Here is a 17,831-nt window from a genome sequence, read left to right as displayed (position 1 = left end):
ATGAGTCACTGTCACCATTTCATAACCCTTGTGTGTGTGTAACCCACCCATCTTTCTAAATATCTCTCCTTCATTCTCTTTTTCCCTCTGTCTCCTTTTGTGCTGCGCTCACCATTTGTTCCATCTGTGTCAGCTGGATCCAGCACAGAGGGATCTTAATGTTGGCAGGAAAGATGTCAAAGGGATGGAGGGGGAGGTTTTTATCATCAGGGAAAAAAGGATGAGGACCACGCGCTCGTACACTCAAACACAAAATTACCAGTGTCTGAGATGTTCCTGAAGTCGTAACTTGAGTGATTCATGAGTTTAAGTAAAAGAAATTGTGGGCAGAGCCTCTGGTCGACAACAGTGGAACATACACAGACCAAGAGTGGCTCCAAGGGGAAAGTTTAGGTTGTGTGTACGTGCTGTCCTGTTGCGTGTGTGTGCACATAAAACACAGCCTTATAGCAGACTGCTCCAACTTCAGCCAAAAAAGCTTTTTCAAAGACATCAGTTAGATATAAAAACAAAAAATTATCACCACAACTGAATTGTCTTATGTTCTCCCCAGGCCTTTTCACCTTTTCCCAGAAAATCTAATATAAGAACATGTCTCATGAGGGCTGAAGAAGATCCAATACACCTCGGTCAATCACATAATTTAATTAGATAAAACTGAGCCATGTGCACATTTCAAACAAAGTAGAAGTAGCTAAATATAGTAGGCAGATTGTATGCATTTTAGAAGAGGTGTAAAGTGAACTTGCATGTATTCGCTGTCTTTCAGAGCCACAGTGCTCTGAAACAGAGTGTCAGACTCCAGTTGGACGGCTGCCTCGTGCTTAACATGTGGCTTTTGTTAGGAGTCTGCTTCTCTCTCTCCCTCTATTTCTCTCTCTCTCTCTCTCTCTCTCTGTCCATTTGTATGTCTCTCTCATACTCGTTGACACAGACACACATATGCTCACACACTCAATCATAATGGAAAATGTAAAGCGGGTGGAAAACATTTGCAGATTTCCTTCTAACTAAATAAGTCTTGGCTTGGCCATTTGTGAGGCTAGAAAAAGTCACATGTGAATTGGAGCTACAGGTGAGAGTTCCCGGGTCCAGGACAGACATTATATTGACCTCTTGTCTGTGAGCATTGACACAAATTATCACTCAGGGCATGTACTTTATGTCGACTCTTCACCCTCACCACTGCTCATCCTTTTTTTTACCTGCCTACACTGTGCTGATTGGTGCAGATGCTCATGAAATCTTCTAAACAAAACCCAAGGCCATGTTACAGCTGCTTTTTAGAAGTCTATCAGAATGACATCACACCACACGTCTGGGAAGCTGTTGCCATAGCAACTTCATCAACACAAACTCTGCCATCATCAGAGCATGCCTCAGGTATTGGTCAGTGAACCACAGACATGATGACTGCGGAGGAAACTTGTTAAATTAACCACATGGAGTCAACTCCTTTCCGTACACAAAACACAGAGACGTTTATTAACCTATTTTCTTAAACAATGTACATAAACTTCTTGTAGGTCTTAGCTGTTGCTTATAATAAATCCTGATGCTACATGCCCACACGTACTGCTATGACAGAGGTGTGAGTCAATGTCTGCATTGTGCTGTTGTAGTAGCACAGACTGGCTCAGACTTCTCAGTTCGCTCAGGTGGAAAGTCCCAGGCGCGTTCTGTCCTGATGAAACCCTCTCCGCTGAAACACTAGGGCCTGGTGCAAGGTCAACGCTATGTTGAAAAGCAGTGATGACAATTACATTGCAGTGGTGGGCCACCCTGAAACACCCATGTGCTATTTCGTCCTCTTCCCTGCTCTGTAGCTGTTTGATTTGCTCTGTCTCACTTGCTTGGCTCATTACTCCAAAGCTGCGGTTTAGGAAAACGGGACAACAGCAGCCTTTTCTCTGTTCTCCTCTGTATTTTTCCCTTCCACCTTCTCTGTCTCTCCTTCATTCACACACACACACGCATAGATACTGTATATGTGCTTTAAATCAGCCTTAGCTTGACACTTCGACGGGGAATTCTGGAATTTGGCTGCTGGTTTTCCATGGAAAACTTTAATGGAGAAAGCAGTGGTGCTTTGAAAGTGTGATTTTACACTGTCAGACAAGCCAAGCATGTTCCGCTCTGTACAACATTTGTTCTACCATGCAGGCTGTGAATGGCTTTTCAGTATGGCAGGCAGGGTCAGGCAGAGGGGACACACACACGGCCAGACCTCATCTACAAGGCCACACGTCTTACCTTTCTGCCTCCGTACTCGTTTCGTCAAAGTCTATTCCCGCTGCGAGTTGATCTGTCTCTTCTCACTTTTTGTCTGCTTTTTCTACATCACACGTCTTTTACGCTGTCTCTGCTTTTTCATTCTGAAATCCAGGATTGTCCACTATATGGGGCTGTTTTCCTTTCTTCATTCAAGAGCATAGTCTTCCAATTTGAGAGCATGACTTATTGATTTCACGTTCAGATTTTATAAATCTGTCTCTCAAAACCCTACCCTCGCACTAAATAGCCCCTGCTTGTGCTTAGATTTGCTGTGCTTCTGCTTAAACGGTATGCTTGCACTCAGATTTATTGTTGCTTGCAGATTTCCTGTGCAAGAAGCAATAAATCAGGGTGAAATTCAATCAGAATGAAATTGATTTAGAAGATTTTGTGTCAATGGATATATGCATTTTTGTTGATGTTTTCTTGCAAGTTTTTACAATTAAAGGATTATTTTCAACATTTTGGGAACTATGTTAATTCACCTTCTTGAGAAGATTTATACCACTCTCATCTAATTCAGCACTGGAGCCTGGATGCAGTTAGCTTAGCATAAGAAAATCACTGCACATTTCAGTTTTTCTTCTAGAAATAGCTCCAGTAGGCAACTTTAAAAATGGAAATCAGCTTTTAGATTTATTTTTATGAACAGCCTAGTCAAACAAGATAAAACGTGGTAGTTAGTGAGCTTTATATGTACTGGTATGCATAGTTTTGAAGTTTGGTGCCAGTTTAGATATTTCACCATGTTTCTAGTCTAAGCTAAGCTAATTGCCTTCTGGGTCTAACTCCATACTTAACATACAGACATGGGGATGGTATTTATGTTCTCATCTAAACACACATATTTGTTAAAATGTCAAACTTTTCCTTTAAAGTTTTTTTATTTTTTTAAATTTAAAAAATATATATACTTGTTCCTTGTAATTTATCCCTGGTGCCCTTGTAATTTAACCCACGGTGCAAGTTTGGTTCTGGGTGTGGTGTAGTTTATCCCATTATAATAGTGCAGTGCATCGTTGTTATCAACATTGCCTTTGTATTGAAGAATTTTGTTAGATGTAGACACCCAGTATTGAATGAATGTCGTGCTGCTGACACAGCTGCTGTGGGTGAAACAACACTAATGTATGTCATTAGTATGAAGTAAAAGTTTAATTCTCTAAATTAATCAATCAGTATAGACATATCTGGCCATGTTCATTTTAATTCATCAAGTTATCTGGGAAAAAAGAGTTGCAGAGAGTTACTTTATAAAGACTACAAAAACAGAGTGAGATTTCAGTTTTGTCCCAGAAGGTCTGTTACTATAGAGTCAATAAGCAGCTATATGCAGTCTCATGCAGACTCAGTGGTTAGTATGCTACATTGTGGGAAATTATGACTGTCTGGAGGCACATTATGTTGGATCCTTGTGTATGCATGTCCATGTGCTTTTCACATATGTGCCATACATGTGGCACACATACATGTGTGAGTTTAATGTTCAATGATGTCTGACGGTGATCTCTAATGTGCTCCGGCACAGCATGCACAGTTTCCAGACAACACAGTGCATAGAGGACTACTGAATTTGCTTGCTTCGTAAAACTTGATGAGAATGTACGTGTGTAGTGTGTATGCAAATGTATTATGAATTAGTCTTGTGGATAGTCCAGTTTTGCCCCCAGTTTAGATTTTATACAGATAATTTTCCTTTCAAACAAAGTCTAAACCACAGCTCTCCTGACAAGAACATCCTATGAATACTAAGGGGCCAGACAGTGCATTAATCTTATTCCTTTCCTTCATTTATTCAAGACAGTTTATAGGACGACATTAATCTGTCTGAAGCTCCCTAAGAGCAGCTCCAAACCAAACTCTCTCCATTTAGGTCCTGCCCACAGTTCAAACTAACAACTCCACATGTTCATCATCACTGCAATTATGGGAGAATTCAAATCAACCATCATTTTCTTTGCATATTTCAAAAAAGTACAACAAATCATGTCCATGCAAGCCCTGTCTACCGGCATGCTCATAGTGATACTGCAAGCAAGCAAACGTGCTGCTGAAATTGCGGTTCAGACAGGGACGAGATGAGGGATGTTTTTCCGCCGGATAGATTTCAACAAAATTGTCCTGTTATGTTCACGCAGTTGTTTGTTACGTCTGTAGCCGCCAGACATCCGCATGCAGGGTTTATGTTCTACTGTACATGCAATGCCATGCATGGAGCCAGACGATTGCTCAGAGCAATCATCTGGCTCCATGCTAAAGAGTGATTTTGGAAGGAGAGGCGCAGAAAGATGAAAGCAGAGATTAATGAGCTAAGGGGTATATTTAAGCTACCAGGATGCTACCCAATGGAGGCAGTAGAAGACACATATTCATCATTTGTGGTGCTAACAGACATGAGGCCTGTGCTTATTTGAACACCCACAAAGTTAAGTATGTACAGAGTAGCTGGTAATAAGTCAGTGCCCTCTCAGAGGAATGACATGTCATTGGTAGACACAATATGTCTTTTACTTTATGTCTGCCAAAATGCGCTTAGCATTCCCTGAGGCACTCCTTGGCTTTAGTGGGCTAGGATGATGGGAAAAAGTGCTTACAGGGTGCTTGCTACCTGGGAGCTGTTGTAAATGAAAAGCATTCTGGTGGGTTTATCTGATTAGACACACATGCTCATTAAGCAAGTGGCATTGTAAACATAGGCGGACGGGTGGGAATGGCCATTCTCATTAGCAAGCTTCAAATGAGTGAGATAAGGTTCTGAGATGGTCTTGCTGGGGTTGGGAGGCTATGCTTAATACTCAGGGCCCACAGAGCGTGTGTGTGTGTGTGTGTGTGTGTGTGTGTGTGTGTGTGTGTGTGTGTGTGTGTGTGTGTGTGTGTGGCTGGTGGACCTCACAGCACAGCTTGAGAACATAAGCCCCTACACATGTTTGTACTATAAGTAAGCCATGTAATAAGATGAAGGTGTACATGTATCTGTGTGTGTGTGTGTGTGTGTGTGTGTGTGTGTGTGTGTGTGTGTGTGTGTGTGTGTGTGTCTCCCTCCTGTCTGTTCATATATCTGCACACATGTTCACATGCCATAAGAATGGCACTGGGTCAATACATCTCCTGAAAACACATGTTACAAATGTATTGAAACAGAACAGAAATGGATCTCATGTGAGATATTCTGGCTAGTAGCAAAGGTACCTATAATCAGATGGACATTCAGATTCAGACACATTAATTCATCAACGCAGAGTATCATAGTTACCCAACATCATGATGGTTCAATTTACAAATGGAACATTATTAAAAGGTCAGGCACAGGCGCCATGTGTCTGCAAATGCATCCATGCCTGCTCTCTCCAAAACACGGCTTACCAGTAGAGCTTTGCACAAAAAAATGGAAAACACAGACACACACATTTCTGCAAGTTTTGCTGTGTTACGGCAGCAGTCTGTCAGCGCCTGTTGACATCTCTGTTTGTTTGATGTGTGTTGCTCATGTGTTTTCACCCGCACTCTGAGCGTCTCCTCCTAGTGGTCTTTGGATGATGTGCAACAGATGATGTGAGGCTATAGTGAGACACAAAGGTTCTCCAAAAGGAAACTTGGAGACATCTTAGATACAGAGAGAACAGTATGATATTTAAAGATTAGGTCTGTTATGACTATGTTATTTCTTTATTGAAATTACAATACTGCAAAACAAAATAATTGAGGACATAGTTGCTTTATTTGCACTGAATGTGGCGTATAATGATGTTTAAATTGCTGGCATGTAGGTGTAAGCCAGTGAGAGTGATCATGTAACATAATGAGTGGAGGGAAGCTGTGTCCTCTTCCCCCTGCTGTAGTCAGATGACAGGGCTAAAGGATGATTTACAGGAACTCTGAGAGTCTTGGCTTAGTATTTTGGAGCTGTGGTTTTGGAAAACGGGACAACAGGAGTCTTTGCTTTCTTTGCCCCTCTGTTTTTATTGTGTTGTTTTTCCCCCCTTTTTCTTTTATTTCTCTCATGCTCACTCACTCCATCAAACTGTGGTCTGGAAAGGAATGTCTTCCCACCTTTGATTGAGTTTTCCTCCTCTCTTTGTTGGGGGGGGGGTCTGTGTTGTTGTGGAGTCAGCAAAAGCACAATGTCAGGCTGTTTACAGTGTAGTCTGCTCTGCAGGCTGAGGGAGGGGCCTGCTATCTGACTCAAACAGGAAGGCATTTATATCCTCAACATGCCATGATCCTGGCACGGCCTCCTCAGCACCATTTCTCTGTGAACACTGCCAGTGGAAAGTCTGATCCTTTGACAGTCGGGCAGATTGATTCCTTGCATATGGCACTGAACTTGTCTGTCGGCGCTGTTAGCGTTAACATGCATATTTTACTTTGCACAAAACTCCACTTGTCAGCCACACACTGAGGGAAAACTTCTCTCGTGCTTGTCAAGTTTTTCCTCACTGTGAATTTGTGTGTTTTCTTTCACCTCTCTATTTTCAGCCATTATTTTATGCTCCATCTCCTGTGTTTGTCTCTTTAGGGACAGAAAGGGTACCCTGGTCCACCTGGACTCCCTGGAGAGACTGTAAGTATCTTTATCTATTTCATAGCTACTTTTTCTCACGGCTTTGATAAATGTTGCTCTCTCATGCTTTTGCTGTTATTCACACTTACATCATTATTGAATAATGTCAAATACTCCCTCGTCTCACAACACATGCTGATGATGTAATGCTATACTCTATAAATATTTCAAAGTGTATTTAACATCCATTAAAAAATGCTTGCCTCAACCTGATGCACAGCCCTTTTACCCCCATAAAATGACTGTGTTTATCTTCATGACTTTGCTAGAAATGTCTATTTCTTATGGTGTCCATCAAGGTCCTTATCAATGACTAATCCCTTACATTATCTCGTCTCGCCTCATTCTTAAAAAGCTCACCCACTCCCAGGTCACTAACTTCTCAAATCTGTGTACATATGTGTTTGTGTCCGCACACCAAGCATGCCTGCAGGCCAGCCAGATTAGATTAGCCTGTTATGAAGCACTGGTGAGGACAGACATCTGGCCAAAGCGCTGTGCTGCAGCGATGCTCTGCAGGATATCAGAAAGTGATGCCAAAGAGAGGAAAAAACCGAGAGAAAAGAAACAGAAACAAGCCAACTAGGCCAACAGTGACACATTCACATCCATTACAGCTGCTTTGGAGAAACTTTGCCTGCGTTTCTTTCTGTGGATCTGTCCCTGCTACTTACCATTAAATGTTCAGTCTCTGTGCTACAGCATTTTAATCTTAATCTTCTCATAGTATTTCTTCCTCCTCTATCTGTCCCTCCGTCTTTAAACTGGAGAAACGCAGCTCAATGAAATCCTTTTCTTCATTTCTACAAGTGGGAGGAGACATGACTCTAGCTGTTTGTTCCAGCCCAAAAGGACTATTTTAAGTATGGAGCATCCAGTTCCGCATCCAGAGCTATTTTCAGTCGGACCGGGTTATACTACTGTTGGTATTAAGGAAAGGCCTGACTCATGGAAAGCAGAGTGGAACATTCTGCTCATTGTCACACAGTTTTAAGTAAGTCCCTGTGTAAAGTGACATCACCAGTGCAGGGAATTCCCGCACTACTCATCACGGAGAGGGAGTACTTCTTCTCTTAACATCGTGTCCTTCCACTTGTTCCATCCTTGAACGCCCCCCTCTTTCCCACAGAGCCTCTGCTGCTGATCACAGCTCTAGCCTTAAGTCTGAATCCCCATAGCACCAGTGTTTGACTAATAAGCACAACTGTTTGGCAGTGTGTGCTCTCCAGCTATTGCGAGCAAAGGCCAGCTGGTCTGCATAAAGTGTTGATGACTCTTTGTTACTGTAATACGCCACGGGCCGTACTCAGAGCCTCTCCTGGCTGCTGGACAGTTAAATGTCCAAAACCTGACCCAGCCAAATCCTTGTCTGGTTTTAACTGGCTGCATTATGCACTATATTTATCCAAGAGAGTGTACGGCAAGCACTGCGCATGGCTTCATGTCCGGAGTGTGTCAAAGGAAGTTATACATGGACACATTTTGGACACAACATTCCTCTGTTAGTGCATGTGTTATGCACCCACACACACACACGCACACACACGCACACACACGCACGCACACACACACACACACACGCACACGCACACACACGCACACGCACGCACACACACACACACACACACACAAACATCCTAATTAGTATCTACATAGACCACATCTGAAAGGTTTGCTAGATGAATAATTTATCCAACCACAATACTAAGTAGGAGTAGCAAGTATGTAATTGTATATCACAATATTCATATATAAGATGTTTTGATTTATTACAATTTGTGAAAATTTAATTGAGAAACCATTTATAGATAAAGTAACCAGATGGAAATGACATATTGTGAAAGTTTGACTATGAATGGGGTGCAAACCAGTTTTATTTTAGGTATTTTTGTTTTGTGTAGTTGTTTGCACAAAGGCTGCAAGTCCATCTTTTCTTTACACCCCACACCATGAAATAAATAGTTTTCTACAAAAAAACAAAACACAGACACTTAGCAAGTGCAGTGGAAGGTATAGAGAATATTATACCATTTCAATACAATTTCATCAGCGCAATAATTGCACAATTCAAAATTCAGGATTACAGTTCTTTCAATGCAGTTTCCAATATAAAAGGAAACAGTCTCTTCCAAAAACTAGTCCTCAATCAAGAATTTTTTAAGATTTAAGTTTTGACACTGACAAATCACAGCCCACCATCAAAATCCAACACTGTCATGAAGTAGTTGCTCATTTTCTTTATTCATGTAATAGAGCCAGAGATATTAAAGTCACAGCTACTTCACTCCATTACAGTTGATAAATGTCTGCCAGCGCATGATATATATTGTATCATCACATCATCAGCTTCATGCCAAAAACATGACAGTGATACGACAGTGGCGGGTGCGCCAGCTAAAGTAACTATTCCTGTCTTCATTATAGTTCATCCCCCCTGCTCTGTCTCCCTCTCTGAAAACTGTTGGCTACTGTGCAGCCTGCCTGTGTGTTTGTGTTACAGCGCAGTCATTTTGATCTCTCTCTCTCTCTCTCTCTCTCTCTGCTCTCTCTCTCTCTCTCTCTCTCTCTCTCTCTCTCTCTCTCTCTCTCTCTCTTCCCTGCAGGGAGAGCAAGGTCCAGTCGGAAGCCCAGGTGCCAAAGGTTATCCTGGCAGGCAGGTGCAGTAAATCCTCTGCTGTGACTGGTACAGTTGTAGTCAGGGCCATAGTAAGGGCAAAGGGCCAAGTGGAATTAGGTTATGTTGAACAGCTGACTTTGAGCTCTGTTTAGGGGGGGAATAGATTTGGGTATAGAGGAGTTGGAATGCCTTCAAAAATAAAGTGGTCCAAGACAACAACAACAATAGAAGCAGCTACTGCATCAAAAAATTCCTATCAAGCTCAAATGGAGCTTTTATTGCATTTGTCTTTTGTAGAGGGAAAGTATTATATTGGCAGAGGAGTACCTGTTATTGTGTTCTCCTCCTGCATATGTAGGCTTACTGGCATCTTTACAATGTATCACACAAATGATTTATGAACTTAATTGAATTTTCCCAAATTAAACAAATCAAAATTTAAATTGTACCACTTTATTTTGATAATAAACTATGAGTTGCAGTCTTTGGCTTACATTTCTAAATGCCATCATGATACACAGTGTATTTAGGTAAACATTAAAATAATTCAGTTACAGACTAGTGAAAATGTTGAGCTGCTATATTATAATATTCCTCTCTTTGTGTTTCAGGGGTTTACACAGGGCCTATAGGACCATTGGGGCCAAAAGGCGTTCGGGTAAGTTCACTCAATTTCCCCGCTTCAAAAGTGCTGGTCAACTTTGATTTTATCTGTCCAATTTACTAACATTGTGCTTTTGACAGGACCGGTGAATATGTTTATTGGCTGTCAGCCTGACAGCTCACTGACACTCTTTACTATACAATATTTATAGGAGGTTGTAAATCACTGTTTAAAAACCCCACTGCCAAGCTATAAATTAAAGGCTGCAAACTTACAACGTGGTATTTTAAACGTGTAGTTGCAGGCAAGGTGCATGTATGCATGTATATGTACACTCTCATGCAACAACGTCTAAGTGTATGCATGCAGGTTTTGCCCCATGTACTTTGGGTGGGACCAGCACCAACCCTTGCACACACAAACACATTCACTCTACCGGGATGTTGGCACTATTAACAGTATGCTAAACTTAGGAGCCTTTACTTGTAACGTAAAACATTGTATTACTGTATACAGGACACCCTACTGAAAGACTGGCTGTTGATAAGCATCCGCATACAAACACACACCCTCTATGTACACCAAAACAAAGTAACACATGATCACACATACAAACTGTGATTTTTATGTTGCGTTCCAATAAAGGTTCTTTATCAGCTCCCCTTGGCTGCTCCAAAGCCTTCCCTGCCCCCACTGGCTGGAATTTCCTGTTTAAGCTCCGTATGAGGCCCTGCTGTCTTAAGGAGGCATTCTAGCTCTCTCTCTCTCTTTCTCTCTCTCTTCTCTCTCTCTCTCTCTCTCTCTCTCTCTCTCTCTCTCTCTCTCTCCTCTCCATCCTCTCTCTCCTCTCCTCTCTCACTCTCTCACTCTCTCTCTCTCTCTCTGAGACACCCTATCCACATATTCTGCACGCTCTTTTGCAGCATGCTCCATATTGTGTCCAACTCAACTCGTGCTCGCCTGAAACGAGCATCTCAAGTGTTCAAACTGTTGTTTGGTCTTTGTGCTTGTTTTCCTTGTGTGTCTCCCCCTGCACCGACAGCCCAGTGTGATGCCCTGGTTATCTTCAGAGATCCCTGGCGTGAGGGTATGTGGCCCTTGGACTACATCGTGGAAGCCAGCACCATGCAGTCCATGGGCATATACACTTGCCTCATGGCTTGGTTCTTCATGGGAGCCCCACCCTATCCATGCTGGACCATCTACCCTTGAAAACCCAGACCCTTGAGCCAAATAGAAGCTACTCTGCTCCTCCTGCTGCATTTATGGCATCAAAATACTCACATCACATAGTTCTTCTCCTCTCCTCTCCTCCTCCTCTCCTCTCCTCTCCTCTCCTCCTCCTCTCCTCTCCTCTCCTCTCCTCTCCTCTCCTCTCCTCTCCTCTCTCTCTCCTCTCCTCTCCTCTTCCTCTCCTCTCCTCTCCCTGCAGGGTTTCATTGGAATCCCGGGCTTTTTGGCCTGCCTGGGCCCTGATGGCGAAAGAGTGAGTTCTGGTCAAATGTATATTTTCTATCTATAATTGCAAAATTGAAAAGAAAAAGAGTAAAGCCAACTAACAGCCCTTTTGAGTTGACAACAGAGTTGCCTCTCCTGCTATTTCATTCAGCTGTTTTGTTGTGTTATAATGCTGGAACAATCCCCAGCTGTCCGAGATGCTGCTGTATAAGGCCGCCTGGGAGTGTTGATGACTCATATGATAAAAAGCCCCCTCTTAGAGCCTTTGAACTGAGTGACCTCCTTCTTCTGTACAGCCTCTAAAACATGGAGTGATTAGCCGTACTTATGACATGCTCCAGAAGGTTGCCGTCAGCAGCGCAAGGCAGGCTGTAATCAGGGACCCCTTCACTGCCAGCCATCCGGCCAGCAAGTTGGCTCGTATTTTGGCTGCACACAGCAGACAGTGTCTGCCCATGTTTCTCCCAGTGAGAAAACTGTTGTTTATTTGACATAAAGTATATATGTACAAGATGGAAGCGTTAATCCCTCATAATAGGCTGGGAAAATGTTGGATTGGCTGCAGTCAGCTGTTCCTCACATCTGTTTAAGCAGGCTATTGCCTTTTAACTGTGTGTTTTGGGCTTGAATCAGTCATTGCCCAAGAGTGTCATGTTTTTGGTTTTGATATCTTTTTTGTTTTTACATGATGTCTGTCTTTCTCTTCCTTCTTTGTTTTGCTTGTTCTTCTGCCTTCCTTGAACCTTTTCCTTCCCCCCGTCCTGCTATCTTTTCTATCCCGTCTCTACTCTCTCTGTCTCTTTGTTTTGATTTCCAGGGCATTCCCGGTGAACCAGGGAAGAGGGGCAAGATGGGTAGGCCGGTAAAGTTTTGTCTCAACATACTTTACAGATAATCTTTCCAAAGTTGATGATGAATTGTGTGTCTTCAGTTTATCTTGAATGTATCATCTGTTTTTCATGACTTTTGAATGACAAGAGAAGAGTTTGGGAGAAGGTGACACATGTCAAACAACTTTCAAATGAATATTTTCCTCCTCAACATTTTGATTAAAGATATCATTGCTACAGTATATGCTTATAAGCCCACTCAAATTAGGCAATGATATACATTTACATTATGTTGAAGCTTTATTATTTAATCTTCTATTTGGATCGTATTGAAAGCTTTTGGTGCAAGGACTTCAACACCTACACATGTGAAAATTTTATAGGGTCTGCATTTACGTCATTGTTTGAGTCAACTCAGTATTTCCATGGCTGTTGGAAGGGTTAACTGCAGCATGCATACCATGGAGTCCCACCAGCGGCATGTCAGGGTCTTGGATGCAACAAGAAAAAGGCTTTTGTTGGAGTAAAGGGCTTTTGGTCCCCCCCAGCATGGAGCCAAGCCATTTGGAGGAAGCTGTCGGTTCTGCTGTGTGTGTCAGATAGTGTTCAAAGTCAGTTTGACAAAATGTTTCAGAAAGAGTGTGTAACCCTGAAACACACAGCTGAGATCACTCTGCAGCTGTTGCTTTTTGAATTTTTGGTAAATAAGGCATTTATAGACCAAAATGTCCGAACAAAACGCAAGCCAGTGTTCAATTACTCTGAAGCTTTTAAAACTCCAGCCTTTTCTGTAATTAGACAAATATTTAGGAAATAGCTGTGGATGCAAATTCAGCATGTGTGAGACACTTTTAAACATCTTTGTGTAGTGTGTGTGGGTTATCCTCACTACCATAGGGCTGCATTAGAGGACCCATGAGCTGATTAATGTTTATAAGAGTCTTTTCTGTGACGAAAACCCAGTTCAAAGCAATTTCACAGTTTTGGCACAGGTCATGCAAAACTAAGAGTATTCATATGTAAGTGCTGCCATCACAGCTTGGTCTTTTCTTGCCCATAGCATATCCTGGATGATTTTATGACAGCAGCAGCTCTGCTTTCTCAAGCCAAAAAAGAAAATAGTAACCATGCATATCACTGTTTACAAAACAGACACGCACACACACTGACGATGCATATTCATATTAAAAGCATTGTCATAAGAGGAAAGACACAGAGGAGTCATTTGATTTCAATCATTTCAATATCTGTAAAAGGTCTTAAGGTAAAAGGACTTAACTGCTCCAGCTCCTTTTATCTGACCTGTAAATGTGACTGGAAAACACACATATATCATCGTGATGATCGCCATTTGATTGCAGTGCTCCTGCATGGAAAATGTAAAGCTAGGACAGTTACAACAGGATCCCTGAGAGATCATCCCTCTCCGCTCAGCCAGAGGAGCAGCAACAGAGGGATGAGGGAATAGATATGTAAAACACTGAAGAGCGTGAAAAACAAATATTTCCAACGTGCAGCGCCAATTGCTCTGCATTTCAGCTGAACTTTTTTTTTGTATTCATGCAGTCTTTTTTTAATTTATTTTGGAGGTCATCAGGCTCATCAGTTGCACCTCTTTCACATTACCCTAAGATCCAACAGTGTGTGCTGCTGTTGTGTGACCCTTTTCTTGATGTTAAAGCTTAAGAACAGGGCTCTGTGACATCATGTAAAAGCACACATACGCTTAAGGCTCATATAACTCTCTTCAAAGACTTTTTTGTAAGTGCTGTACTTGGCAGAGCCACGTTTCCCACATTTGTCCTTAGTAATGTACGGCAGCGATGACAACTGTGTGATTCATCCTTTGGGTCACTGTCATGCGTCATTGATTTCTGTTGCACTTGTGTTTTCCCCCAGTGCGCATAATTTCTTAGTACCATAAAGCAGACCCATGCATAATATTGGCCCTACTCGGATATGCATTTTGGAGGAGTCACAAATGTCCTCCAATAGCTTAGTAGCAACAGAAAAAGAGACTTTTTTTCTTAAAGTGCAATTGCAGCATTCAGTGTAGTCAGTAGATTGAAGGATAGGTGAACTTATCATCAGTCCAAAGGATTTATTGTTTGAGTATGAAATTAAAATGTCAGACCGGATGCCCTCAAATACAAAGAGTTACATTTAGTCAGCAGATTCTATTTCTACACCAAGTCAGAGATTATAATAAGTATACATGCGATATATCTAAAACATCTTTACTCTTACGAAAATAGCAGCCATTTACCGGAGGTATCTACGGTAATTATCATTTTAGAAACAATGTGCGGAGGCCACACTAGCAGAACCTAGCCATTATGAGTGATTCTGATGGTCTGGGTTTAAAATGCGTAGGCCTTCGTGTTTTCTGCAGATGTGGTTTCTCTTTGCAGCACCACCAACTGTTTAGTTTAGCTCAGATTAGCTTCCCGTTTACCGCTAAATGGGCACAATAATTACTTGGCTGCTGGTCTCTCTTGTTACATTTTGGAAGTATACTTAGCATAAGTAGAATAGTTGGCTAACCCCGCACCCTACAGCTGATAGATTTAATGCTTTTAATGGGGACCATTATGTTCTTAGTTTGTACATATTTCAAATTACTTAGTGTCTAATGTTATATTTGACTCAGTGAAATTGTCATAATTGCTGTGCAATTACAGTAGCAACACACCTGGTCGTGTAACAGTGGTATTTGTGAAAACATGCTCTGTAAATTTTACGCCATGGTTTAGCAGAAGAATTTTAAATTTTTTCATTGTCAGTACTGAAAGACTATAATTTAAACCCTTCCTCTCCCAATGAAGGACATTTTTAACGGATGAGTTTCTGTAATGTGGGATGTGATTGGGTCATGTGTCTGTTTTTTTTCTTTTGTTATTGCAGCCGTTTTTGCAAAATGAATGCATTTAACTATGTTTGCTATTTATAAAGTGGCTATAATCCATATTTTTATATTAACAATGGATCACAGGTTTACTTATATGTGAAAGGATTAGTTATGACCCCAAAGAGAATGATCACCTGGCTCTGCTTTTAACCTCAGGTGTAAAAAACTTTAAAGCTTCTTTCAGCTCACTTTTTGATTGCCTGTAACTTTACTGTTTTTGTTCACTTCCATGTCTCTCATAGTATTTAAGACAAAACAGCTCTTGAAAAAGCTACTGGTCACTACCTGCCCTGCAACAAACAGAGAGACACAGTTAGCGACTAGCCTGAGAATAAAGTGGAGCATTTAGAAGTTTAAGAGCTAGATATTTCCCTTAGGAGTTATTGGAGACCAAAAACTGAGTTAAAAGGAGTCACCAGAAACTTAAAAGGTGATAATATGTCAGTGTTGCATTCATAATTTATTTCTGCTGCCCCCAACTGGTCAAAAAATGAGTTATTGCAGGTTTTATAAAGCAGACAGGGGTTAAAGCAATAGGACACTTTAAATGTATTGGCTGTATGAGTTTGATCGTCGTTGTGTGTGTGCAGCCGAACGTAAAAGCCACTCTCTCTATCTGTCCTCAGGGGTTTCCAGGGGACTTTGGGGAGAGAGGACCACCTGGACCAGATGGAGAGCCAGTACGTCACACTCCCCCACACAGTCACACCTACATAAAAACTGAACTATCCACATTCATGCACACAAACATGCTCACACACACGCACTCACACATACACAGAGTCTACCCACATACACACACATAAACTGAGAGCGGTGGTTTCGCTCATGCACACACCCCCCTGGTGTTTTACTGTAGCAATGTGACATTTTGGCTGTGCTGGTGGGTAAATCATCTGGCAGTCCAGCAGTTTGCCTCTGTTTTTCTGGTTTATTTGAAGTCAGTTGTTTGCTCCGGAAAAGCTTTACTGCCATATTTAATTTCATCCCGTCTCTTCCTCTGTTGCAGATAATTTTACTTGGCACACGTTTTCAAAACCTGCTGGCTTGGCTTTTGAACACACAACCTTTTCCATTCACCACTGTAAACTGGCAACCAACACACATACAGTATTGGGCGGTGATATCCAAGAACAGTAAATTATGCAATAGGATGTCGTTTTGAGTAATTATTTCCAAAGTCAGTAATGATTGGTCAGCAGAGACTATTAGCCTGCCTGTCGCATGTCTCTGTCCATATGGAAGGCATCCAATGATTTGATCTTAGTATTTTCACTAGTTTTGGAAATTCACTGTCACTTTTGCAAATGTACCACTTCATCCGTCAGAGTGGAAAACTTTAAAATAAAAACGTGCATTCATGTTCAATAATTAAAGAAACACTTTACTGACACATCCCTGACTTTTCCGATGATTCAGTTTTGTACGTTGCCCTGATGCTGCTTTTCTTTTCCTTATAAGGCCTCATCTTATATAGCGTGCATTCGACATCAGTCTCATTTCATAGTATGTAGTATACATTAATCATTTGTACAATGGGCTCATATAAGGTAGTAAAAAACATAAGGGCACACAAGGGAAGAGGCTGTACTGTCACTGTCTTCTGTCTCTTGATTTTTTTCTGAGATAAAAAAAGTAGGAAAAAGCAGGAAATCCTTTTATCTTAAATGCAGTCTACAGTCTACTGCCACAGTATAGCAGCTCTGTGAGGCTATACTCACAGAGCTGCGATGCTTTGGAGTAAATGCTAATGATAACATGCTGACAATGACAGTGCAACTGATACTAATGCTTAACAGGTATAATGTTTACTATGTTTGTCATCTTAATTTAGTATGTTAGTCCAAGATACAAGTTGAAATGTCTTGTTTTGTCTCAATCAACAGTCCACAACCCAGTGATATTCAAGTTACTGTCACAGAGGACTAAAGAAACCAGAAAATATTCACATTTTTATGAAGAGAATTTCAGCATTTTTGATTAATCAATTATCAAAATAGTTGATTACTAATTTTTTGTTGACTCACTAATCAGTTAATAGGCTAATCATTGCAGCAGCTGGGAAACTTGAATGTCTGTATATGATTTCAGGGCAATCTATCCAGAAGTTTTTGACATTTCACAAAAATCCACAAATGTCAATCACACAATGGTGCTAGAGAAAAAGTTAGCAGTTATAAGAACCAGTCTTTTCAAAACCATGAATGTCTATACAAACATGTGTGCCCATCTGTTTAGTAGAAATTGAGATAAATGAAAGTTTTGATCTGCTGATGGTGCTAGATGAAAAGTTGTGGAATAAACAAAGTCTGCGGACCTTATCCTCTAGGGACCATGAATGTACTAAATTTCATGGTAATTTATTCAGCGGTTGTTGAAATATTTCAGTCTGGAACAAAGTGGTGGACCAACAGATCACCCTTTTGTTGTTTGAGGGAGAGGGGACCTGCAGATTTCAAAAGCCCCACAGTGGGACGATCGGGCTCACATCCCTCTCCACCTTCACCTCCGACACACACACACACACACACACACACACACACACACACACACACACACACACACACACACACACACAC

General features: G+C 41.4%; 1 protein-coding gene across 1 annotated transcript in view; it reads left to right on the top strand.

The window, feature by feature from the left end:
- The window catches only part of col27a1a (collagen, type XXVII, alpha 1a), a 67,940-nt gene that overhangs the window by 17,387 nt on the left and 32,722 nt on the right, over window positions 1-17,831 (top strand). Inside the window, 6 exon segments of the mRNA XM_062435199.1 lie at window positions 6,791-6,835; window positions 9,439-9,511; window positions 10,064-10,110; window positions 11,489-11,542; window positions 12,332-12,376; window positions 15,879-15,932. Of these exon segments, the coding sequence (XP_062291183.1) occupies window positions 6,791-6,835; window positions 9,439-9,511; window positions 10,064-10,110; window positions 11,489-11,542; window positions 12,332-12,376; window positions 15,879-15,932 (318 nt within the window).

This window comes from Scomber scombrus, chromosome 15 (genome assembly GCF_963691925.1).
Source record: "Scomber scombrus chromosome 15, fScoSco1.1, whole genome shotgun sequence".
Taxonomy (NCBI): Eukaryota; Metazoa; Chordata; class Actinopteri; order Scombriformes; family Scombridae; genus Scomber; species Scomber scombrus.
Note: the sequence above shows the minus strand (reverse complement) of the source record. Positions and strands in the feature narration are given on the sequence as shown.